Source organism: Pseudochaenichthys georgianus, chromosome 6 (assembly GCF_902827115.2).
Source record: "Pseudochaenichthys georgianus chromosome 6, fPseGeo1.2, whole genome shotgun sequence".
In the NCBI taxonomy this organism is placed as follows: Eukaryota; Metazoa; Chordata; class Actinopteri; order Perciformes; family Channichthyidae; genus Pseudochaenichthys; species Pseudochaenichthys georgianus.
The window spans coordinates 31,074,718-31,101,156 of record NC_047508.1 but is presented as its reverse complement, the minus strand read 5'-3'; the positions used below and the strand labels follow the sequence as shown (position 1 = coordinate 31,101,156).

At 40.8% G+C, this 26,439-nt stretch overlaps 1 protein-coding gene and 1 pseudogene across 1 annotated transcript; both read left to right on the top strand.

The window, feature by feature from the left end:
* The first annotated feature begins 318 nt into the window (after window positions 1-318).
* On the top strand, window positions 319-13,306 carry hps5 (HPS5 biogenesis of lysosomal organelles complex 2 subunit 2). Its single transcript, XM_034084622.1, has 23 exons — window positions 319-474; window positions 2,226-2,355; window positions 2,757-2,867; window positions 3,014-3,078; window positions 3,180-3,372; window positions 3,684-3,814; window positions 4,176-4,394; window positions 4,467-4,538; window positions 4,719-4,807; window positions 5,230-5,408; window positions 6,244-6,402; window positions 6,665-6,824; window positions 7,739-7,856; window positions 8,580-8,723; window positions 8,871-8,939; window positions 9,029-9,597; window positions 10,301-10,421; window positions 10,511-10,660; window positions 10,736-10,855; window positions 11,054-11,167; window positions 11,253-11,359; window positions 11,881-12,172; window positions 12,830-13,306. The coding sequence occupies exons 2-23, from the start codon at window positions 2,248-2,250 to the stop codon at window positions 12,888-12,890; spliced, it is 3,351 nt and encodes a 1,116-aa protein (XP_033940513.1). The 5' UTR covers window positions 319-474; window positions 2,226-2,247; the 3' UTR covers window positions 12,891-13,306.
* A 1,729-nt stretch (window positions 13,307-15,035) lies between these two features.
* Window positions 15,036-26,089, top strand: LOC117448490 (eosinophil peroxidase-like; annotated as a pseudogene).
* Window positions 26,090-26,439: the final 350 nt, after the last annotated feature.

Genomic DNA, 26,439 nt, shown 5'->3' with positions numbered 1-26,439 from the left:
TTCAATAAAGAAATATATGATTACAAATAATAATATGAGCTAAAAACAGAATGTAAAATTAAATCAGAAACCGGTCTATTGCCAAGTAGGTTTACACGGGAATTTGCCTTGGTGTACATGGTGCATACTTTAACATGGAAATGTTTATGTAAAGAAAGATACATTGTAAGAAAAGTACCAACAAAATAAAACGATTATTTTTAGTAAAAAACTAAAAAATGTACTTTCACTTTTAATGGAGTATTTTAAGATTTGTACTTTTTTTATTAAGGGGTACTTCTCCCAATACTGGTTGTGATAAAGCCTCCAGCAGGAAGTCACCAGCTGAGCCGTGACAGGTCGCCTGGCTGCGGACACACAGGCGCGAGACTCACCGCTGTCTTTCCACAGAAAAAAGTGAAGAAAGCCAGCGATGTGACGGGGTTTATTTTGTGAATCTGTTGACGGAAACACTGCTGTTTTTTCTGACATTTGGTGAGTTTTTAATGACAACCATACGTGCTCCCTAGTCCCTACATCACTATCTTAGCCAGCTAGCATGTTTGCTAACTTGTTATTGTAAATACAGAGGCGAGTTAGCACACTGAACAGTCTTCAGATTAATCTTACTTTGAATAAACCTTTATTTATACCTAACAAAGCCATGTCGTTCTTATAATATTGTGTTATGTCTTTCTGGGTCCATTAGTTTGATGGTAACGTTAGCATCAGTGTCAGCAGATATGTCTCGTGATGCATGGCAGACAGACGTCCCCTTTTTAGTTTCGGAAACAATTGAATGAATTGTAGACATTTTATTAACAACTAACCATAAGGAGCCCGACAGTGATTGACTTAGTTAGTTTCACTCACTAACACTAAGGATTAAAGTAAGGGTTAATAGAAAGTAGATGTACTCAAGTACTTTACTTAAGTACACTTTTGAGGGACTTGGACTTTACTTGAGTATTTCAATGTTTTGCTACTTTCCACCTCTACCCCACTCAGAGGTAAATTGTGTACTTTTACTCCACTACATTCATTTAATAAAATGTAATTACTTTGCTGATTTGTGAAAAATAATCAACCCTTAAATAAGACTTTAGTTACATCTGGAGCAAAATTCACAAGTTACCCTGCTGTATACAAAGTCATTAAAACTGTCTGCACCTTTACCAGCTTTGATAACACTTTAATGCATCAATATTTATAATCAAAACATATAATATATATTATTATATTATGTTATTCTGAAATGGGCTGGTCTGCACTATGAATACTTTTACTTTTGGAACTTTAAGTATATTTTGATACCAATACTTTTGTACTTTAACGATTTGATTGCAGGACTTTGACTTGTAAAAGAGTATTTCTACACTCTGGTAGTTCTAAGTAAGTAAACATGTGTTAACCGTTATAGTTAACACATTAAAGGTACTTTCCTTCACTTTTTACTATATAATTTGATTTGTAGGCTACTTCTAATCGGTGTTGGATTAGGTAATCAAATCCCTAATAACGAGCAGAAGAAGCAATACAGTTAACAACATCTCTGTCTCTGATTAAGACACTATGTACATGGCGACGGTTCGTGTTGTATCTGCTACTTTTCTCTTTCGTATAGTCATTTTGAGTCAAGGACTGAGCCGGTATGAGTGTACATTTTCCTTAGGTCTGATCAGCACATCTTTAACCCTAAATACCTTCCTGTAGCAGACATTAGAGTGTTAACAAATACAGAGACAGAGATCAGAGGTGACTGTTTCTTCTCACCTTCTTTTGAAATATTTGTCCACTTAAATGCTCTGGAGCAATTATGTTCTGTCCTTTTGTTTTCTAAGTGTTTTTTGAAATGTAGAAAACACACTGATGGTTTTTACAGTTATTCAAATGATCTGCAGTTTTTGTTCTGCTTCCTCATATGTTGGATTTAAAAGTAAATCAAAGCCAAACTACATTGTGTTGGATTTTGAGCTGAATGGCGCCCTGGTAAAAAAACAACTCTTTCAAAATTAACTGAGACTTCCAGGACAGCAGATATTGGAACAACAGTTTTGCTGCACTAGAGATGATAACATGTTTTTACCAGAATGGAGACGGTGTAAAGTAAAGTCATGACTGGTCAATTTGAGAAAGTAGGTGCACCGCTGAAAGTCATATGATGCGACGCAGCTGAGGGCAGAGGTATGCAAGGGAGCAGAGCAGTGACTTCTGGAGCAGCTCACATTTGTCTTATTGTCTCCCAGTTGTAAAGGATCAGCAGTGAAGATGCCTCTGATACCAGTTGTGCCAGAGAACCACAGTCATGTCCTGGCAGAGTTTGACTGCCTCGATCCGCTTCTGTCTGCTCTCCGTTTAGACTCTGGCAGGCTAAAGGTAGGTTTTACCATCACATGTCTGAGTTTTATGGTAAAATCACACATAATCAATATTAACGGCTCTTATACCACAACCTTTGAGTATCTGCCAATACTGAATGGCATCTGAAACAGTCTCTTTCCTTCTCCTAAACAAGTATGGAGTTCTTAATGTATTTTGTAGGGATACACTTTTCTGGGTTTACCTTTTTATAATTGATTTATAGTGGTTTATTATTCATCATCATGCATTAAAAACCCAACAGACCTTGAGGGCAGAAGAATATTTAGAGGATTGAAAACGTCAGATTGGCTTTTGAGAAGTGACTACACTAATGATGCAAATCACAACGACTTGTCGCCAATAACTTGCACATTCGTCAATGTAGAACATTAAACACTATGTACTCTTTGTTTCAGTGTACCTGTTTGGCAGTCTCAAGGAAGTGGCTCGCATTAGGAACATCAGCAGGAGGGTTGCACCTGATCCAGAAGGAGGGCTGGAAACAAAGGCTCATCCTCACCCACAAGGTAATATGTGACCCAAAGGCTTTGTGCAAAAATGTTCACTCTTTTTCTGTCACAGCTTTTTCTGTCACAGCTACACAAAAAGAAAATACAATGTTAGTTTATTTGTATTTCTTTTAACTCCTAACCCTTGGTGCATTCTTCTTCAGGAGGGATCTATTACTCAGGTGGCGTGTTGCCCTCATGATGAAGACTTTATTGCGGTTGCAACAAGGTGAGAGTCTATCCATGAAATAAAGGTATCTCTCACATACAGCACTGTATCTCTGTGTCTGGTGTCGCCTGTATTGTTCTCATTGTGTGTCTCGGCTGCAGTCAGGGTCTGGTGGTGGTGTGGGAGCTGCAGCTGGAGCGGAGGGGTCGTCCGGAGAGAGTGAGTGTCTCCTGGGAGCACAGAGGCCAGTCCATCACGTCCCTCTGCTGGGACACAAGCACACTCAGAGTGTTCGTCGGGGACACGGGAGGCAAGGTGTCCCTTCTGCGTGCGGGATCCTCCAAGCTGGGCAAGGTATTAGTGGCTGCTGATTCACAACAACTGTTTGTGTGTGAAATTCCTAAAGTCAAATTCCTCGTACGTGTAAACCTACCTGGTAATAAACCTTTTTCTGATTATGATTCTAAATCAACATTACAAAACATTGAACCTTTCTTCTAATAAAGTCAGTATTTCTGCACAGTTCCAGAAAACGATAAGGTCCTTATTAGTATTATACTATTCTAGTGGTTGTTCTGTAATATTGTGTTGTAAAGTCAAAATTAATTTGTGTTCTGATTTATGCAGATACCATAAATGTTTGATATTGTTTTCTTTGTGTCTAGGGGTCAACATTCGTTATCTTCCCTGTTCAGACCGTCACCACTGTGGACTCCAGAGTGGTTCAGCTCGGCTACCAAGATGGCCGCCTGCTGGTGTCTTCCTTGAGCCGCTGCTACCTCTGTGACACAGATAGGTGAGGACCACCACAGCTGCGTCTCTTTAGTGCAAAAGACCCTCAGCCAAGGTTTTCCTTTTATGCAAAAATAGCAAAAACTGCTTTTTCAGGCTCTCAAATATGGAGACGTCTGCTTTTTTCAGTATTATATCATATTAAACTAAATATATCTGGATTTCGGGGAAAACAATACATATTAAAAATATAAGTAAGATATTGGGATATACATTAGTACTATTTTCTAAAATGTATTTGTAATGTATTTTATATCAAATATTAGTGACAGGCTTAAGATTGGGCTCTGGCAACATGTTGATCATTTTGTTAACTCCTGAAAGGAATTCCTGTGTGTTCTTTTTCTATTATCTCTTGCTTTCAGGGAGAAGTTTTGGCGTGTTGGATATAAGGAGCGTGATGGAGAGTATGGAGCGTGTTTCTACCCTCAGAACAGGGGCTTATTGGTTGGACAGCCCCCCCTGCTGTACTCCGCCCGGCCGGGGTCTCGAATATGGGAGGCCAGCTTCAATGGAGAGGTTCTGAGCACCCATCAGTTCAAACAGCCCCTGGCCTGTCCTCCTCTCCCTCTCATCACCTACAGGTAATGATTGTTCCTGCTTTACAATGTTCTTCTTTGATTGGCCAAACAACTAACTGTCTTACATTCCTGCAGAGATGAGCCACATTACAACCCAGCACAGAAGAGCCCGCAGTCAATCGCCTTCACTAAACTGCTTTACTTTGGGTAATATTATTTATATATTTCCTATCTTAGTTTTTAGGCTTGTCGATCACTTGTTTTACCACATGCACATTGTTGATTAAGCAAGTGCGTTGATTACACTAGCCGACATCAAAAAGAAAACCCTCCCATTATTGTTTATTCACTCACTCGACAAACTGTACACTTTACTGTTATTTATAGAGACCAGAACTTGCTGACCTGGACTGACTCTGCAATTTATATCTTCACACCTCAGAACGGACAAGTGCTTCTGTGGACTGAAGTCAAAGGTGTGCTTATCCTGCTTCCTCCTCAAATACCACCAACAATCCTTTGGAGTGGTGAAGCAAATTCATGAACTGTTATATTGTGTGGAAGTAGGACCAAAAGTCATTATTAGATCTGTATTTGATCTGTTTTATTTGTTAGTGTGATCAGCATTATGAGATATTTTTAACGTTGGTTGATTGTTATGCGTGTACTTGCCCAGTGACTGCAGACGGAAATGAGCTTTTAGCTTTAATCTGGCATTTAGCATCTCTTCTCTTTTTTAGATTAATGTATTTTTATGCATGGTCCTTGTTCAATAAAGGTGTATATAAAAAAAGTAAAGGTTGAACATTTTTAACAATTTAAACATTGATTATACTGACCTTTTGTTCCTGTCTTTACTTTAGTGTGAATTGATCCATCCTGTTTTTTTATTTTACAGACTTGGTTAATATTGCAGTCTACCGCAACGAGCTCTTCTGTCTCCATGGCAGCGGGCGTCTGTCCCACCTCTCGCTGCTGTCTGCTGAGCGCTGTGTGGAGCGTCTGCTGCGCAGGGAGTCCTGGCCTCTGGCGGCTGGGGTCTGCTGTATGTTCCAGCACATAGTCACCAGCAGCAGGGTGAGACCCCCGCTCTCTGTGTACAGAGAAACCTAGATTCAAGGTCTTATCTGGCTAATGTTCTTATTACTTCCTGTGTTTACAAGGATAAAGCAAAATATACTGTAAAACTGTCTCACCTAACATGGCCTGACTAAAAGAAGAATCAACAATTGCCATGTGCTAGATATGGCTCCTGCTAGCATTATTACACTTGTAATACATCTTTAAGAAGGGATAATCGTGGTAATTGACCCATTAAAAAATCGTAATGTATTTAAGCGTGTGGGTTAGTGCGTTGGTGTTATGATCAGGGGGGCACAGGTTCAAACCCCACTGCAGTCAGCATGTCGTTGTGTCCCTGAGACACTTCACCCCAAATTGCTCCTGTGGGGATTGCCCACAGGATTGAGTATGTAAGTCGCTTTGGATAAAAGCGTCTAACAAGTGACATGTAATGTAAAAAAAACAATGTTGTTGCTAATCATTTTCCAAACTGTGAGAATAAAATACCCCTAGCAGCACTCAGTATACATAGAATAATTATATTGGCGTGTGGCGTAGTTTCATAAAACATTTTAATTTAAAAGGTTAAACATCATGAAAATTAAACACATTTGTGGTACTCATGATCAGGACTGATTTTTTTTTTTTGGAATTTTTGGACATATCATCGTTGTCTTCTGAGCACATCAAAACACTTTTGTGTGAGGCACCATCATTTCAGTTGAAAGTAAATCAAGCATTTTAGAAATGTTGTATCTTACCTAGATGTATTATAAACAGAGTAAGATCTCCCTATGTGATGATAAAGCATTAGGAAGCCTTGCTCATCATGATTCCTGTTTTAATTCAGGCCAGGAAATCAATTCCCATCGACCGTCTGGAACACCTCAGGTCTCAGCTCAGCTCCAGCACACACCCCGAGCTGTGTGTCCAGCTGGAGGAAGTCATCTCCAAACTGGAGCCTCTGGACTCGGCCTCCAGCAGCCGCAGGAGCAGCATCTCCTCACACGTAAGTTACATTTACTCCCTGCAGATGATTAACTGCGATCTTGAAAATGGAAAGATAAGCATCCAACTTTCTAAACGACACACTTTTGGTTAGAACCAGCTTTCAGTCTTTGCATCCAGAATAATTCCACATCAAACTAACACCACGTTTTGTATACTTTCCTTCAATACATGTATTTTCTATTAGCTCATTACGACTCAAGCATGCAGCCCCTGCTTATTTGTCTGTAATCAATGGGTTTGCTGACATCATCATTATCCAGGAGAGCTTCAACGTCCTGGACTGTGGGATCTATCGTGTGATCAGCCGCAGAGGAAGCCAGTCGGACGAGGAGACGAGCTCCCTCATCAACCAGTCAGCGTCCGAGGAGGAGCGCCTCAAAGAGTTCAGTTTTGTGCAGGAGGAGGATCAGGTGGATCATGGTAAGAGAACGGCAGCTGCCTGTTAAACATACAGTGTGCTCGCGATAGAAAGGCCTTATTTCAATTCAGAGTGCTTTTCGATACTGCCACCTTAAGAGCTGACACATTTTATGAATGAACAGGTCGTTTTCAAATATTGTTATAACTGATTATAAATACTAGTTATAATAATTGTATTATTATAATTACCAGTATGAGTTTTTTGGACATGCTAACAAACTCTTGTAACAATGAAAATAATGGAAACCAGTTTGTGACTATCTTCTTCCTAAAAACACTTTCTTGTTTACCTCTACTTTTTCTTTAATCTGTGCAGGAACACACTTCTTTTCTGCCTCTTCTTACTTTAATTAGAAAAAGAGTAAAGTTACTTTCAGATTCATATCTACTACTCTATTAAAACACCTCAATATAAAGCCAAATTAGATATTTGTCATTTTGAGCATCTGTCGCTGCTAAAATGTATTATTAAAAACATTTGAAATTAATTTTACTCTTTGACTTTATCTCTATTGCCATAATAATACATCTATAATCATTCAAAAACGGTCTTGTATGTTTGCCACTAAGATGACAATGCTTTTCATTTTTGAAACACACAATAATTGAATCAAAGTGTTGCTGTTTCTGAATCTGCTGAGAGCTAAACGATCACTCTGCCGGCTGATGTGCTTTGCCAATAAAAGCTTTACTTTGGCACGCTGTTAATAACATCACGTTTCCTATCTGTTCCATTGCATCACACATAAATCACCATTTTGTTTTTTTTACATTGTGCAGCATTTAATTTACGTTTGCTCTTGAGTGGTGTCTGGCTCCATCTGCTTGCGTTATGTCCTCTGCCTTCCATCGTTCCCCTGCAGTATCCATCCATCTGTGTTTGTCCTCTGGCTCTTGCCCACATCTTCCTTCAGATCCTCAGAGCGTTGAGCGAGTGGAGGCCGAGCGATCCGATTCAGGCCTGCAGTTCCACCTCCCCCTCTCATTTCTCCCCAAACCCCCCCGCATCGCACTGCAGGCCGTCAAAGACAGGTAACATGCAGAGCGGTAAAGGGCAGACATACTCACAGACTACCTTTCAGATCATAAGCATTGTTACTTTTTGTTACTTTCCCATTATCATATGTACTTTAACATCATGCGCATTCCAGAGTGCTTGGAAGTTCAAACACGTGTAATAATTAATCAGATTGCTTTTTAATGGTGACATAAAAACATAGACAAGTGTGCATTTTAAGATAAAGGTGGTTACAGTCTTCTTCTTCTTCAACTAAATGTATCTCCTTTTTGAGTGTTATTCTTTTAGGTATTAATGTTTCCTATGCACTTTTTCATTTGTATTACTCAATAGTTTAATGAGGTTTTCTTAAATGTTCTTATGTCACGTGTCACAGCAGCAATACAGACATGGAGCTGCAAGACATTAGATATCTTAGATTTGTATTCAACACTAAATGATCAAATGTCTTTTTCGTAATGAGGATTGAAACGCCTACAATCACTATAATTGTAAGTGCAGCTGTGCTTGTAGGCGTCTTACTTCCCCTTTCCAGTGAACACGCACCTCTTAGTTATTTTTAAATGAACATTGTTTATCTGTGGAGAAGCGTGTGGCAGGTTTCATTTCCAAGCATCACACCCATTGTTCATTCGACATGTGAAAACGTTTGTAGTTCTGTTTTCCTTTCTGAGTGTTCGCTCATCTAATGTAATATTATAGGGTTGTTTTTAATATTCAGTCATTGTTGTTTTCAGTGTTTCTAGCTTTGTTAAGAAGACAACGGAGAAGATCAACACCCTGCAGATGAACTCTGAGCTCTGGCAGCGGACTGAATTCAGAGAGGGCGGACAGGCAGAAATCTCAGCCGCAACTTCGTTCTCAGAGGAAATGGACAATGAGTGAGTAAAGACCTGAACACGTGGACTATAAGCACTTTTCTGAGACTATGAGAAATCCACTTTATTTGTCTTTAGGACAAGCTGTGGAGTATTAACTTGTTTTGAATACACTATATCAAGTAAAGTGAATTATATTTGCCATCACAGAGTTTATGATGAAATGCCGACCATAGAGTCCGACATGCAGGAACTTCGGTCAGCGACAGAGCGAGCTATGTAAGTGCAGCCCAGCTTTTTGATAGAATCCAGATTGCATTATTCCACAGCCTCTTTTTAACTTACATTTAAAAAATGTTTTAAATAAGCTCCCAGATTCAAGATCCTTTGGTGCTGCTGGACCCAGACTGCCTGGGGGAAACTCTGCTGGAGTGGCTGGTGGTGCTGGATCGAATCCTCGGACCTGCTGATCACGGGTCAGCCGCTGCAGGTGATTCAATAACGGATGGTCTAGGAGAAGAGCGTTGGGATTATCTAAACGCCTGCTCAGAGCAACAAGAGGAGTCGTCGTTGTCGTCAGGTGAACCAAGAGAGAGTATGACAGAGGAGTCTCCTGAGCTCGGAGAAAAAGAGGACGGGTGTGACTCCTCTGAGAAAGAGCATGAAGTTTCAAATGAGACTCGTCCAGATCCGGTCCGAGTGGCGTCTCCTAAAGCTGTACCAATGGATCTCCTGGCCGATCTCAACCAGCTGGCCACGCTCTACACGGAGCTGAGCTGCTTCAGGAAGGAGGAGGAGGATGAACGAGCTTTGGGATGCATAGCTTTCCTGCGCCGCTACTTCTTTCTGCTGGACCAGGAGCGTGTGAGGAGGATGTGTCTGCTGTGTCATCAGGAGCAGCCCGAGGCGCAGCGCTCCTTCACCGAGGCCATGCTCGGTCAGAAGCTTCTCCTTAAATCTGTGGTTTTAACTCGTTTTTCTGTATTTCGTTTTAACAATTCAAATGTCACGCATAAAGAAAGAAAACGTAGATAATATAAAGAGAACACACTTCAACGCGCAACAACATAGTGGGCTTCTGCTTTTGAAAATCATTGTATTTTAGTGACCAAATCCTGATTTGACATGCGAGTGTCTCGTAGCTTTGCACCAACCACCCGCCCAACAAAAACAATGTTTACCCGTTGAGCGGCTCGTAACATTTGAACAATTTGTCTAGTCGGGGGATAAAAAGTTGATTTTAGCGAAAAGTACAAGTAATATGTTATTTAAAAAAAATTATCCTCATTATTCAAAGATTTTCCTTCAATGTCAGAAACGCTTTTCAAGTTTCAGAGTCAAATCAGTTGAGCAATAATAAACATTCATTCAGCCATTTTTAAAACAGAGAATCCAGTCTATGATTGTGAATATGTTTCTATGTCCAACATTATTACTTCTTATGAAAACTCTTTGCTTTGGAATAGGCAGGTATTGCTTTTCACAGACATGGCTGGGTCTCTCAATTTTCACATTCTACACCCGGTGAATATTCTAATAGTGATATTTCTCTGTTTGATTCTGAGGTAGCGAGAGAATACTGTATTCACTTGTATCTGCAATCTAAAATGTATTTGAGAAATGTTTGTCTTTCTCTGTAGATGTCACTCAGCACAGTAAGGTGGTGGAGGTGATTCAGAGAGGAGATCTGCTGAGGTCTCTGCGCAGTCTGAGAGAGCTGCAGCCCTGCAGTGCCCCCCCTCTCCTCGCTCACTTACACAGGTCAGTACACACATTTATTTTTGATCAACTCATACTTATATCACAGTGATCGACGTCTTGTTAAGCAAGTTATCTGTGTTGTCATCCAGGCTGTATGAGAAGCACGGGGAGGCGGCTGTGCGCTCGTTTACGCAGTTTTACCCCACGGTAACTCCTGCTGATATCGTGACCATGGCTCAGCAAAGCCACTTCCTGGCATACCTGGATAATCTGGTCCAATCTCGAACTGAAGAGGACAGGTACACATTTAGTTTCATCTATTTGATAAAGACTTTGAACTCCCCTTGTTGCTGAATTTGACATTTCTTCCTTAGGTTGTCCTTTTTGCAATCTCTTCTTGAACCAGAATCACTCGGACAGGATTGGCTGGAGCTGGCACTTACCCACGATGCACCTCAACGCTGTGACACGCTGACCCCCGATGGAGAGCCCAGGTTGGTCCTGTTTGTGTGTGGAAAATGTCAAAATAGATTTAGGATTATTCATTTGTAACATTCACTTAAAGAGCAAGTTTCCAGTGTGATATGGACCTAGTTAATATCATGGGTACATTTCACTGGATTCTATTTATGCCACACGAAGGTACAAAAATAAAGTGAAGTTTATTAATAAATATGTGACTCCTGCTGCAGGTGGCACTCTCACTGTTTCAGCTGGGGTTACGGACGCCTCCTGTCTCTCCTGATCCGTCTTCCTGCAGATCTGTCCTCCAAGCAAAAGATGGCCGAGACGTGCCGCAGTCACGGGTACTTCTAACTGTCCAAAGTCATTTTTTGCTGGTTTTTGTTTTGAAGTTTACTTTTTGACATCATGCATAATGTGTGTGTGCAGATACTGGACGGGCTACATCTCGCTCTGCTGTGAGCTGCAGCGCCGCACCGAGGCGTTCTCCGCCATCTGTCGGCTGGATGACATCAGTCTGCTGCAGGAAGCTGGTGGTAAAACCTTCACACAGAATCACAATTATTATTTCCAATTGGCTGAAAGGAGAGTTCATAACAGCAGCATACATCTAGTCAACAATCGTTCATGTCGTCTCAGTCCTGTCAAATGTCCTTGTTAGTTTTGTTATATTTAGTCATCCATCTTTTTGGGTTGACTAAATGTCTGGACATTTTAGTCACACACAACTGTAAACGTTATCGTATAGTTTATTCAATGAAAACAATTCAATACTATTACTTATCATACTACAGTATAATAAACATTCTAGATAACCTAGTCTACCAAAATATAACGTAGTGTCTTTCTCTTAATCCCTGCTGTTGCTTGGTCCAAACAATGGTCATCCTTTTTTACACTAAGGATCTAGTCATACATCAGTAGAAATCCTCTTTATTAATGACCCTATTGGCACTCATCCCCCAAAGAAACAACCCTAATGAAACTAACTGACAAGTTTGAAACATAAAACCCCATGATAGTCTAATGTCTGTCCTGTCCCTCTGTTATTGTCCAGGAGTGGAGCCTCAGACCCTGGAGGAGTGGAAGCTGTTGATCCGGTTGTCTCAGCGCTGCAGCGGGGTCTCGGACTCGGATCAGCTGACCGGTGTGAATGGGAGCGGCTGGTCCAACGGCTCAGAGGACTGTGGAGGGAAGATGAGCCCGGAGACCCTGACCCTGATGCTGGCTCGCTGCGCCGGGCCCGACCGCGCCATGGCCGTCCTGGAGGAGTGCGGGGTGCAGCTCGACCTTTCACCCCACTCCAAACTGGTCTGTGAGCTGCTGAGAGTGACTGAGAAGAGGCAGAGGTCAGGAATTACTGATCATTATTTTCACTCATTAGCAATATTATTAAATGCACCTCTTGAAGAGAGCAGGGTTAAAAAGGTTCAGTGGTTCGGCGTGCGTACTGCATTGACCAATCACCTCGCTACTCGTGTGACCCAGGTACCACATCAAAATGTCACGTTGGCTATCCTGAATTCAAAATGGTGGAATATACTGATATCAGGACAACAGAAAGCCTACACATCTTCTGTGGCAGACTGAAAACCCACCTGTTTTGACTGTTCCTTGGCAAATATATAGAATTTAATTAAAAAAATGATCTGTTCGCTAGGAAGCACTCGAGGCTTATTTGAAGCCAATGCAGTAGCACTTTCAATGCTTGGCTCATTGGAAGCTAATACTTGAAGGAATCCTGCTTTTTCATGGTTAAATGCACTTATTGTAAGTTGCTTTGGATAAAACTGACTGCTAAATCAAATGTAATGTAATGTGTTTGACAGTAATCAATTGAGTCTAAAAATCACCTTGTGATATGTAGATTTTGAACCAAAATGTGTGAATGAAGTATGAGATGACAGCTCGGGAACTGCTTCTTCTATAATGAAAGAGAATCAGTTTCATTTGGCTGTTCTTCATCTTGAGGTATTGCATTTCTAAATATTTAGTTTTTGTTACAGAGCGATGATCCAGACGATGCTGGAGCGCTGCGATCGGTTCCTGTGGTCTCAGCACGCCTAACTGAGGACCAGCTGCAGCTTCTCGACACAAACAACATAACTAACACTGAAATGTACCTGCTGTGAAGCTGCAACCCAATGTATGCGCTGTAATTAATGTCAAAGCTTTCAAGTTCAATGAAGGAACGTGTCTTCCCTGTAAAAACAGTATTATTAGCTTGAACATTGGCACGGAACTTGCTGGATCACGGATACTTTTTTTATATATAAAAATGAACTCACCAGGTAACACGTGAATAAAAACTGTCTATAAGATTATTATAATTTTTTCTGTTTTAAGAACAAAATATTTGTCATTAATATGCACGACTAAGTCCCCGTAAAGAGCAGGAAACAAACACAATTTTCACAGCAGATGTCGTAATTAATGAATTTTGTTTATTTTCCGCAAACAGCAATAAAAATGTAAAACAATAATATACATATATATTCTTTTTTTTTACTGTTTATTTATTTTTATTTTTTGTCTTCAAAGTCATATAAAATGCATGTTTCTGCTCCTTGCTTTAGTTTTACTGCACCATTTAAGTTATCAAACGGGTATAAAAGAATGTGATCTGACTCTTTATCTACCTTTACGTCCGTGCTTATGTTTTCTTCAACGGGACACGAAGTATTTTATACATTTCAGATGTTGAACGTCACATACAGTGGATTATGGGTAATGATGGACTGATGACTCGGTTGATGGTATCTCACACCTGGAGCATCAAAGGCAGGACGGGGCGGCCTGGTGCGTCACTGTTGACATTTTAAGGCTTTCAGTGGACACAACTGCGCTCTGAGTCACATCCTCTGCACCCAGTTAACTGACCTTTATTTCTGACATATAATACTTTCTTATGTTCTTCTTTATCAATGTTTCTTCATTTATTTCCCCGAATCCTTGTCTAAACGGTGATGGAGGAAGTATTCAGTTCCTGTCCTTTGATAAAAGTACTATTACCACTCCGTTAAATACCTTGTTATAAGTTATGTGTTGTATTAAAAAGTACGAGTGTATATTTAGGAACATATTGAAAGTAATCAATGCAGAAAAATTACACCTGACTGTACTAATACTTTATATACTTACACATGTATTAATGTATAAGCAGGATTTTACTGTTGTAGTTGTGAGGTGAAGCTCATTTCTATTTATTGTGTACAGGATTGCAACTAATTATTTTCATTATGGATCAACGGCCTCAATGTTTAATCAATTCAGTTGCTTGTTTGATAACATTTCTCCATTTAATAATCCAAACTTGAAAAATATGAATACAAATCCATAAAATAATAACAAGGAAAGCGTTAAATCCTCACTTTTGAGAATAAAAGCTGGCATTCAATTTATATAAAAAAACTAATGAATGAATGAGCTCATCTTGTATTGTATACAGGGGCAGGTACAGTAGCGTTCTTTTTACAATAGTGTCATAGTAAAGAAGCTTTTCATATGTTCTATATGTCACAGTGTTAATCTCTATAGCAACTAATCCAATGAAATAAATGTAATGCAATAACAAGTAAAGGATTGTCTTATCTAAAGCCAGTTGAGTAGCACTTGACATTGTTTGGCTCTTGAAACCTGATGTACTTACATGATTCTGTTTTCTTCAAGTTTGTATCTTCTTGGTCGAACGCACTTATTGTAAGTCGCTTTGGATAAAAGCGTCAGCTAAATGTAATGTAATGTAAAAGTACAATATTAGCCCTGAAATAAAGAAGAGTAAACTTGAGTTACTTGAGTAAATGTACTTGGTTAAATTCCACCACTGATGCTCACCCACCTGTCCTGTGTCACTGGCATAGGGACGATCAGATTGCAAGGGAAATAATCCATGGATGGGTAGAATTGTGTAATTTCATTGAAATGATTCAAATAATGACAAGAGGTTTTCATCAGGCGGACAGAAGTACATTTGATTTGAATGTTATTAGGTAGAGGCAGTGAGTTGAGTGTTTGATGTTGCCTTCCTGTCACCAGGAGGACAGATAAGGGGATTCTGCACATACCTGTTGGCCCTGCTGCCAGTGTATAAAGGGCATCCTCGAAGCCCCCAAACACACACACACACACACAAATGTTGGCTCTCAATATGAGTCACAATCAGCGCAGTGGTTAATTTCTTGAATCTCTTCTGCACTGATTGAACAGTTTTAGATGGACGCAGCACTCATGGTAAGTTCATTTGTATTTCCTTCTTAAGTTTATTAAACAAAAAAGGATGTTTCTCGAGTTATTCAGTCAGTTGTGTTTTGGTTTCAGGTGTCTGTCTCTCTGCTTGGACTGGCTCTTGTCCTGCTCTCCTTCCCTGAGCCTGTTTCACTGAGCAGAGTATTTGACAACACCTCAGGTAGGATTTCTGCTTGATTGTTTCTGATGCGTCCACATATTAAGGAGCTTTTACTAACCGAATCTTTGTTTTCCTCTGTGGTGCGTCAGGATCTGTGTATCCAGGATCTGTCTTTGTGAAGGAGGCTCTTCAGAGGGCCATCGAGCTGACTGATGCTGCTTACGCCCGCACAAGTGAAAGGTAGAATAGAATATAGAATAGAATATATCTTTATTGTCATCACACATCAGTGCAACGAAATTCAGTTGGCATCTCTCAATGCAATACATAACATAAATAAGAACACATCCATAAAAACAGTGATAAAGCAGAGATAGTAGCAATAATAATCAGGGTCATCATATGCACTTTACCAGAATGTTAAAATATATAAAGCTACAATGTTTAAATATAAATAGTTACTAAAAAATATCAGTTGATACTTAATAAAAATACAAATAAATAAATAAATGTTAGGCTGCAGTCTTTGATGGGAAGTAGTGTGTTTGTATGTGTGCATGTTATAGTGCGTTTTGTGGTTGGACAGGGATGGGAGTGATGGAGGCCACAGCTCTGGGAAAGAAGCTGTTCTTCAGTCTGTTGGTGCGTGCTTTTATTGACCTGAACCGTCTGCCGGATGGCAGCGGTTCGAACAGTGAGTGGCCGGGGTGTGTGATGTCTCTGATGATACTGCTGGCTTTCTTCTGCAGTCGACTTTTGTAGATGTTATCAAGGTTGGGCAGCTCAGTCCCAACGATGCGCTGAGCAGCCTTCACCACCCGTTGCAGGTCCTTCCGCTCTGCGGCTGTGCAGCTGGTGTACCACACAGTTATGCAGCTGGACAGGGTGCTTTCAATGGTCGACCGATAGAAGTTTACCAGCAGTTTTTGTGGAAGCCTGGCCTGTCTCAGTTTCCTCAGGAAAAACAGTCTCTGCTGTGCCTTTTTCACCAGGTTTGAGGTGTTTGAGGTCCATGTTAATTTATTGGAGATGTTGACTCCAAGGAACCGTAGGCCTTCCACGCTCTCCACTGCTTTTCCATAGATGTGGAGGGGGAGATGGACTTCCTTTTTTGTCCTCCTGAAATCAACAATGAGCTCCTTAGTTTTGGAGGTGTTAAGGACAAGGTTGTGTTCCTTACACCAGTCAGTCAGATGTTCCACCTCGAGCCTGTAGGCTGTCTCCTTATTGTCTGTAATAAGACCGACTACTGTGGTGTCGTCTGCAAATTTTACTATGGAGTTGGAGGTGTGGATGGGGGTGCAGTCGCTGGTAAAGAGTGTGAAGAGCATGGGACTAAGCACACAACCTTGTGGGGTTCCTGTGTTTAGTATAAGGGAGGATGATAGGTGCTTACCGACTCTGACTTGCTGTGGTCTGTCAGTCAGTCAGGAAGTCCATGACCATGACCCACGGGCAAAGTGAAGAGCCAAAGAAATGACTCTATGGACACAATCAAAATACTTTACTTTTGTATTTACTTTTAATGCTACTTAATATTCTAATTACACTACAGCTAAGGGGCAAATGTTAAATGCATCGTCACAAAGCCCCAAAACAGGGCTGTATTTTTTGAGAAGCTCATGTAAAGGTGATTGGGGATTGTCAAAGTTAGTGAAGCTGCAAATGTATGATGAATTCATAAAACATGATGCATACAGTACCTCTAGGTGAAACTTCCAAAAAGTATATAAAGGAGTTAAATTAGCTCAAACCTAAACATCTACAGCAGTACAAATCAGAATACACATTGATACAGCAGTAGTATAAATCAAAAAACAACATATAAAATAGTAAAAACTGCCAGGGAACATATTTCTGCAATATGTGTCCTACTATAAATACTGATAATACTTACATACCTATGTAAAGTTTGACTGCAGGACTTAACTTATGGTGGATTAATTTCACATTGTGATATTAGTACTTTTAACTCAGTAAAGGATCTGAATACTTCCTAGGAAAAATCACATGTTATGGTTATAAGTCATTGTGTTGGCACCAATATCAAGTATAAAAAATGTTTCCAGGGTGAAGAAGTCTCTGTCCGAAGGCGCTCTGAGACCCAGTGACCTGCTGGCCCAGTTCAAACAGACTGAAGCCAGAACCAGGACTCAGATCCGAGCGGCCGAGCTGCTGGACAACACGGTGGACCTGATCAGAGAGATGGTGTACACCCACACCATGGTGCAGCCCGACCCAAAGGGTACCGAGCAGCAGCAACACTACACGTAGAAATATCTCTGACTATTTGAATAGATGTTGAGGTAATTTGTTCCTTAGTGCCCCCAGTTTGTGTAAATGTAGGCCAGTATTTGTTTGTATCGAGGATATACTTGCTGTATTTCTCACTCAGGTCAATAAGGCAAAGGTAAATGATCTGATCAACCACTCCAAACAAGTTCAAACCAGCTTCTCTCTTTTTTCATATTCCTTTTAAATATTGAAGTTATACTGTCTATGTGGGCGTTGTGTTTACTGTATGTTCCCAAAGAGCTTCTGAGTGACAATGGACATGGAGGAGCTGCTGCTGGTGACCGGCTGCTCCACTGAGCTGCGGAGACCCAGCTGTGAGTCCGACTGTCTGTCCGAGCGCTACAGGTCCGTCACGGGGAGAGTGCAACAACAGGTCAGTGCTTAAGAAATACATATAGTCACAGAGCACTGTTGTCATGAATAGGTTGCTATGTTTCTAAATGTGCCAAATAACTAGGAACCTAATATCTAACTTTCTCAACATTTAGTAGAGTAGAATCAAAAGGTATATCAAGCGTAATACTCAAGGAAAGTAAAAGTACCGCTTAGAGGTTTTAAATACTGTGGAAAAGTAGTATGGAATATGATTTTTAGCGAAGGTCTATGTCTGGATAAGGATTGAGTTTTCCAAAGTCTTCTAAAGAGTTTCAGGATTCCAAAACATAAATAAACCATAGCAGTTTACCATGGTGTTTGGAGCAGGGCATCAACACTACCAAACAAAATGGCGATCAAAAGAAAAAAGATGCATCCCTGTGCATTGAACTATCCAAAATAATTATGCTTCATTCTTAAACAACAAAGAGGAAATATGGTACTGCACAATGAAGACTGTACTTTCAAGTGTATTTTATCTATGGTGATAATACTATTTTCTACTTAGGAAATGTTTTGAGGGCAGGAATTGTATGTATTGGAGTATTCCCACAGTGCAGTACTGAATACTTCTTCCATCACTGAACTTTGTGTTTGTCGTGTTCTTGTTTAGACAGAATCCCAGATGGGGGGCTGCAAAATATCCCATATTCCCGCTGGCTGCCTGCAGAGTTATGAGGATGTGTGGGGGGTGTGCCCTAGAGGCTGGACCCTCAGCACACCTACATAACGCCACTCTGCCTCCAGTAAGAGTCCTGCAGCTGCTCTCAGCCGTCCTCTGTCCGTTAGCCGCTCTGACTCCTGTCTCTGTTTCAGGTGCGGAGGGTGTCTCAGGAGGTTCTGTTCACTCACAACGACAACATCTCTCTGGACTCGGCCCTGTCCCACCTGCTGGTGGAGTGGGGTCAGTGGATCGACCACGACGTGGTGCTGACCCCTCAAAGCTCCAGCACTGCTGCCTTCAGGACCGGAGCGGACTGCACACGCACCTGCAGCCGGGACGCACCCTGCTTCCCCATACAGGTGCCCCTCCACAGCTGCTGCTTAGTGTTCTTGTTCTTTGGCTTGATGGTCACACATCTTTAATTGTATTTGTAAGATAGAACTTTTATAGAAATGTGGAACGTAATATCGTTTATACACACACTGAGATACAGTAAGTATTTAATTTATTTCAATATTCCTCAAGTGTCTTTAATTTTAAAATATTACTTTTATTGATCTTGACAGAAATGTGTGTGCCTAATATTCTCGGTAGACATACTGAAATAAGTATTTTAATTATTTCAATGTTCCTCGTATACAAAGTATACATACAATATAAATACCTATACGAAAAATGTAATGAATTGCTTAAAAGTAAAAAATTAAAAATGAAGGTGCTCTACAATAATAAACAACTTACATTTGTTGCATTGGTTCCCATGCCCAGCCCTTCCACCAATTTCTATGAAATTCGGGCCTGTACCTTTTCTGTAATCCTGCTGACAAACACACTAACCAAACCAGGAACACATGCTCTTTAGCGGAGGTTACAAGTACTCTATTACTATGAAAGGAATATTTCTTTGGTTTAAAATCATTTTAGATGTCCCCTCATAAACTATAACAAATGTTAACCTCTCTCCTCAGATCCCTCTGTCAGATCCTCGCAACGGGGTCCAGAGTTGCATGCCCTTCTTCCGCTCTGCTCCCAGCTGTGTCCCGTCTTACCGCCACCGAGAGCAGCTCAACGCCATCACCTCCTTCGTGGACGCCAGCATGGTGTACGGCAGCTCCAGCAGCCTGGCCTCGGCCCTGAGGAACAGCTCCTGTCGTCTGGGCTCCATGACCCTCAACTCCCAGCACTCAGACCAGGACCTGGGCTACATGCCTTTCCTGCCGCGCCTGCAGGCTCACCTGGACCCCTGCGGCCCACGAAACTCCTCCAGCTCTCGGGCATCGGACAGATCCAGCCACCAGGGGAACACCACATCCTGCTTTCAAGCTGGTGAGCGAGTGAATGTACCCGTGTGAAGTTAGTTTTAGATTCTTTCTTTCTCAGTTTTACAGACTGCGCAGTCAGAAGATGGTGAGCTCACATCCAAGCCCTCACTCTTAACCACTGGGTTGAATTAGGGGCCATCGATAAATTACCGTTTAAATAACACAAAACCAATGTTATTATTTTAAAGATCCTCTGTGATAACTTGCTCATGTTATCAAAAGTTTAGCTAGAAAGTATATAATTAATTTGTCTTATTTGACACATCTTTTTGATAACTGATGTGTCATGACTTAATTGTACAAACACATTGTATTAGAAGAACACTGGAAACGTACGTAAAGGCAAGATTTTTTTATTATTTAAAATATTTATATAAAACATTTTTGTTAATTTAGATAATAATATACTGTATGGATTTGGAGTCACTGGGTCACATGACATGGAAAGCAAGTAAAAATAAACTATAGTATATAAAAGTATATATATATATATATATATAATATAAAACGTGGACTAAAATCCATTAAAAACAGGTTGTCAAGTGTATTAATATTGTGCCGCATTGATTTGGAGTCATTAGGTCATATGACATGGAAGCTATTGAAAATAAGTTAGGCTACTAGAGTAAACGTACTGTTACATTTGACCACTGAGTAGTGAGCAATCTGTTCTCTGCTGGCTTCACTGGAGCTGCTGTTTATGATGAATGTTTCACAGGTGATTCCAGAGCGAATGAGCACCTCGGTATGATCGCTCTGCACACACTCTTTCTGAGAGAGCACAACAGGCTGGTCAGAGAGCTGCACCTGCTCAACCCTCACTGGAGCCCGGACACACTCTACCAGGAGACCCGCAAGATCATGGGAGCCATCCACCAGGTATCCACCTCCACCCGTTCCCCTCAGACTACAGGATTTTCCAGTCCTCTGACCTACTAAGGTCTTTAACGACATCCACTTAAACACAGACAGTGGCAGAACTTCAGTGTTAGTATTATTAGATCTCAGTGCTGCGTTTGACACTGTTGACCACAGCATATTACTGGACCGACTGGAAAACTGGGTGGGACTTCGGAAACAGTTCTAAATTGGTTTAAATCCTACTTAAAGGACAGAAACAACTTTGTTTCTATCGGTAAATACACATCTGAGTTGACAAATATGACATGTGGGGTTCCTCAAGGCTCCATCTTGGGGCCTCTTCTCTTTAACGTCTACATGCTACCACTGGCTCAGATAATGAAGAACAACAAAATAAGTTACCATAGCTATGCAAATGACACACACATTTACGTAACCATTTCACCAGGAGACTATGCTCCAGTTAAAACACTGAGTAAGTGCATTGAACAAATCAATGACTGGATGTGTCAGAACTTTCTCCAAAAATAAAACTGAGGTAATGGTTTTTGAAGCCAAGGCAGAACGTATAAAAGTTAGCGCTGAGCTTCAGTGTGCAATGTTCAAACAACAGATAAAGCCAGAAATCTAGGTGTAGTCATGGACTCTGACCTAAGTTTCAACAGTCACATTAAAACAGTACTAAATCAGCCTACTATCACCTAAAGAATATATCTAGGATTAAAAGACTAATGTCACAGCAGGATTTGGAAAAACTTGTCCATGCCTTTATCTTCAGTAGACTCGACTACTGCAATGGTGTCTTCACAGGTCTCACTAAAAAATCTATTAGAAAGCTGCAGCTGATTCAGAACGCCGCTGCTCGAGTCCTCACTAACACTAAGAAAGTGGATCACATCACTCCTGTTCTGAAGTCTTTACACTGGCTTCCTGTGTGTCAAAGAATAGATTTCAAAATACTGCTGCTGGTTTATAAAGCACTGAATGGTTTAGGCCCAAAATACATTTCTGACCTCCTGCTAAACTATGAACCATCCAGATCTCTCAGGTCTTCAGGGACTGGTCAGCTTTCTGTCCCCAGAGTCAGAACTAAACATGGTAAAGCAGCGTTCAGTTATTATGCTCCAAATATCTGGAACAAACTCCCAGAAACCTGCAGGTCCGCTGCAACTCTGACTACTTTTAAATCCAGGCTGAAGACTTTTCTTTTTGTCGCTGCTTTTATTTGAACTATTCATATCTTAAACTGCACTGTAACTTTTATCCATGTACTTTTTCTTGTAATGTTTAATTGAACTATTTATATTTTAGACTGCACTGTAACTTTTATCCATGTATTTTTTTTCTTAATGTTTATTTGATTAGCTTTTCTTAATGCTTAATGTTTCATTTTTTTTTTTTTTTTTTTGTAAAGCACTTTGAATTGCCTTGCGTTGAAAAGTGCTCTATAAATAAACTTGCCTTGCCTTGCCTTGCCTTACTTCCTTTCTCTCCCAGATCCTCACATGGGAGCACTATCTCCCGCGGGTCCTCGGTGAGAGCACCATGTCTCGCCTAATGCCTCCCTACGAGGGTTACGACCCTGAGGTGGATCCCAGCATCGCTAACGCCTTCGCTGCTGCCGCTTTCCGTTTTGCCCACGTCACCGTGCATCCAGTGGTGACCAGGCTGGGTCCGGGATATACCCCTAACTCCCAGCATCCTCCGCTGCCACTGCATCATTCACTGTTTGCCTCTTGGAGGGTCGTGCAGGAAGGTAAAAATACAAAGCTGTCATCCAAAAAAAGCTGTTTTTTTTATCTCTTGTTTTTATTCTCTGTCAAAGCGTCTTTGAGTTTTTAGAAACGCGCTCTATAAGTAATTATATAATAATGTATTATTATTATTATTATTAAACTCCAAAAACTATTTACTAACCATGTCTGTTTCTATCTTTTCTCCTGGTGTCAGGTGGTATAGACCCTGTGCTGCGTGGTCTGTTGCTGTCTCCGGCCAAGCTGCAGACCCCCGGGCAGATGATGGTGGAGGAGCTGACGGAGAGGCTGTTTCAGGCTCAGGGGGGGATGCCTCTGGACCTCGGGGCCCTTAACCTGCAGAGGGGCCGGGATCACGGCCTGCCTGGTACCAGCTTTATGACTTCAGCCACAGTATAGTGTTACTGTAACATACCGATGTCACCTGCTGACTGGTTAAGAGACATTTCAACAAAGGGTGTAGTTTGGTAAGAGAAAGGAGTTCCTACATGAAACTGCTCACAACAAGGTCTTGATATCCATGATATCCTGAAAGATATATTGTGGTTGATCTTTTATTAATTTGTATTCTTTTGATGCTTTGAGCATCGGCTTTTTTTTAATTGCCCTTTAATTAGATTATCATCTAGTCCAATTATATTGGAGTAAAAGCAGACATTTGCATTAGGCAACTCACACCCAAACAATCTAGATTGATAAATAAATCAAAAGGAAGAGGAAATATTCTGTATTTTTTTAAATCTTTGGGTAAACCGTCCTTTTAAATATGTTCTTTGCTATAGAACAATGTTTAGTCTTTAGCCCCAAAAGTTAATATCTGAAGTTTATGAAGTTATTCTGACTTTTAGTCCAGGTGGTCTTAGTCACAGCCTGAACCCCTGTACTTAAAGCTCTCCCCCTCACTTCCTGTCCCACCAGGATACGGCTCGTGGAGGAAGTCCTGCAGCCTCTCTGTTCCCAACACCACATCAGACCTGGCAGAACTCCTGGGAAACTTCACGTTGGCTCACAAACTGCAGCTCCTGTATGGGACGCCGCAGAACATCGATATGTGGGTGGGGGCGATCTCTGAGCCCGCTCTGCCCGGAGGAAGAGTCGGACCGCTGCTGTCCTGCCTGCTGGCGAGACAGTTCAGAGCGCTGAGGGACGGGGACAGGTGAAACCAACTACTTACCATTCAAATTAGGGCTGCATCTTACAATTACTTTGTAGACTAATTAGTCAATGTTTACAAGACAAGAACACGTCAAAAATATCCATCCCAGGTTCTCCAAATCCAAGTTGATCTCTTTAGATGTCAGTTTTTATTAATCCAAAGCCCAAAGATATGAACTTAAATATAAGTACTAACAGATACAAACAGAAACATCTCCACATATAACAGGCTGAAAACAGCATTTGTGCCATTTTTGCATGACAAAATACTTTAACAATTAAATTGATATCAACATTTTCTTATTGTTGATTAACCAAGTGTTGCACCTCTGATTTTGATGCAAAAAGAGAAACCTGAAACTGTCTTTTCTCCCTAGGTTCTGGTGGGAGGTGGAGGGAGTGTTCAGCAGCTCCCAGAGGAGACACCTCCACGCCGTCTCTCTGTCCCGCATCATATGTGACAACAGCCGCATCACTCACGTCCCCGTTGACCCCTTCTCACGCACCGAGAGGCCAGAGGACATGCTGCCCTGTTCTCACCCGCTCATCACCCACCTCGACCTCAGCCCGTGGAAAGAACCAGACACAGTGGGAGGAAGAGGAAAAAAAACAGTGTTGCGTTGGGTTTGTGTTGTTGTTTTTTTACATGGATCTTTCCTCTCTTTCAGATCCCAGCTGTGGTCCCATACCCAGGATTCAGTCTGGCTACTCTCTTCTCTGTGGCTCTGTGATTCTGTTTCAGTGTCACTCTGGCTTCAAGCTGCTGGGATCTTCATCCATCAGCTGTGATCCAAACAGCCAGCAGTGGAGCCCCACACCCCCAACATGTCAAGGTACCGAGACTGAACTGGTGACCTATAAATATGTTAGACGAGAGATTGGGAGAGGGCTGGTTTATTTGTTCCAAATCATATCTAACAAAATAGTTTAAGGGTGTTGTCAAGATTCAGATGTGAACCACAACTTTTCACTTCATTTTAGATCTTGAAAGCCACAGCCAAATCAGTAAAACAACCTACCGTTAAGGTCCATTCAATTAGCAATAATTGTGAATAACTGGCCATTAAAGAGAAAAAGCATGCAACACTGATTAAAGTGTTTCTTCCTGATTGTTGCAGATATAAACGAATGTGAAGAGCAAACTTCTGTCTGCCCACAAAACTTGGAGTGTCTCAACACGCCAGGCTCCTTTATCTGCTCAGGTTGGTTCAGATCACTTCATTATGCTCTTCTTTCAAGCTCATTGTCTGCCTGTTCCATATGAAGTGACAAATCCCTCCATACTTACATTGTTGATTTGACATGCACAACATAAAAGCATATTTTATTTACCATCTTCTTAATGTCCCTTCATGTTTGTGTGCTCTGATCCAGAACCCTCCTCGCTGTCGGTCGTCTCTGTCGTCGCTGCAGTGATAGTGGTGATCGGTAGTGTGGCCGCACTGATAGTTATCATGATCTTTTATCCAAGGTAAGATACAAATCAATGTTATGGCTCTAGATTTAGCTATTTTATACAAATAGGACAGCTACATATTCCCAAATCCAAGTGTAGAAACACTCAACAGTAACTAAATCCCCGTGAAACAGAAAATCAAATCTTAAAGAATAAATACTTAAAGGGGACCTATCATGCTATATTTGAATAATATATTGTAGGGCCATACCTATATAAAACATGTCTGTGAAGTTTTCTTTTCAAAATACCAAACAGATCATGCATTTTAGCCATGCCTCATTTCGCTCTATTCCAGCACTGTTTTTGCAAGGGCTGATTCTGTGGCAAATGAGCTGCAGCTGACCACGCCCCCCGGCAAAGGAGGGGGGGCGAGGCACGAGCTTCATTTTACCATGCTGTTACCATGCCACGGCAACCTCTCATTCCCCTGATAGGTGGAGAGTTGCCCATATAGGCGGAGCACCCCGTTTCTGACGTCAGAGATAATTCAAATCTGGATCAGTCTGCATCAGATCCGTTGCAGCCCCATTTTTAGAGATTTGGGTATGGAGGAAAAGAGAGAGGGTTGTGTTTTCTGACACTTGGTGAGTTCCCTGACACACCGGGGACACATATTCATGTATAAAAAGGGGGTATAAAAGGGAATTTTGCATGATAGGTCCCCTTTAAAGTAAAAACGAAAAGACAAGTTTCTATTGAATACAGTAAATCACAACATCTAACACAAGTATTTTCTTGATGATTTAAACAAAAACAACACTTGTTACTAAAGCTGTTAGACAAATGTAGAAGTATAGAGTAGCATTAAATGGAAATACATGTGTAATCAAGTGCAGCACTAACGCAAGTGTAAAAATACATATTTAAAAAATATAAAGTGAAATAAATGTATTATACATTGTTTATTTGTCCCTGAAACAAAATAATACAAAGGAAGTTTTAAAGTGAAAAATGAATGACTAAATCTCTTTCTTCTAGATATTTCCCCAAGAAAGAAGAGTTGGTCAATGCTGGATGTTGCCAGGGGAAAAGTTAAAAAAAGAGTTTGGTAAATGTATATTCGTTCTCTATCAGTATGTTATAAAAAAAACTAACTTACAGTATTCATTATTTCAAGTTGCAAACAGTATATTGATCTGTGTAGGGGTAGAATGTTTTAATTTATAATAACCATATAAGGTGTGATAATCATTTTACAACAGTTTGTATCGCTGATTATACTCATTCATTTACTGCAAGTCAAACTACTTATTAATTAAGGTTGTAATCTGTGTGATTAGGTCATGGAAACAGAACAACAAGCTTACCAAAGACCTTTTAAATCCGGATGCTGAAATCTTACAGGAATGTCAGCTCCAAAAACAGATTTTCATACCCCAAAGCCCC

Excerpts from the sequence above, each read along its gene's own strand:
- hps5 (XM_034084622.1), top strand. The coding sequence starts at position 2,248 with ATGCCTCTGATACCAGTTGTGCCAGAGAACCACAGTCATGTCCTGGCA. Across the intron at positions 3,373-3,683 it reads GATCCTCCAAGCTGGGCAAG|GGGTCAACATTCGTTATCTT; the intron begins GTATTAGTGGCT and ends CTTTGTGTCTAG. Across the intron at positions 4,395-4,466 it reads CTCCCTCTCATCACCTACAG|AGATGAGCCACATTACAACC; the intron begins GTAATGATTGTT and ends ACATTCCTGCAG.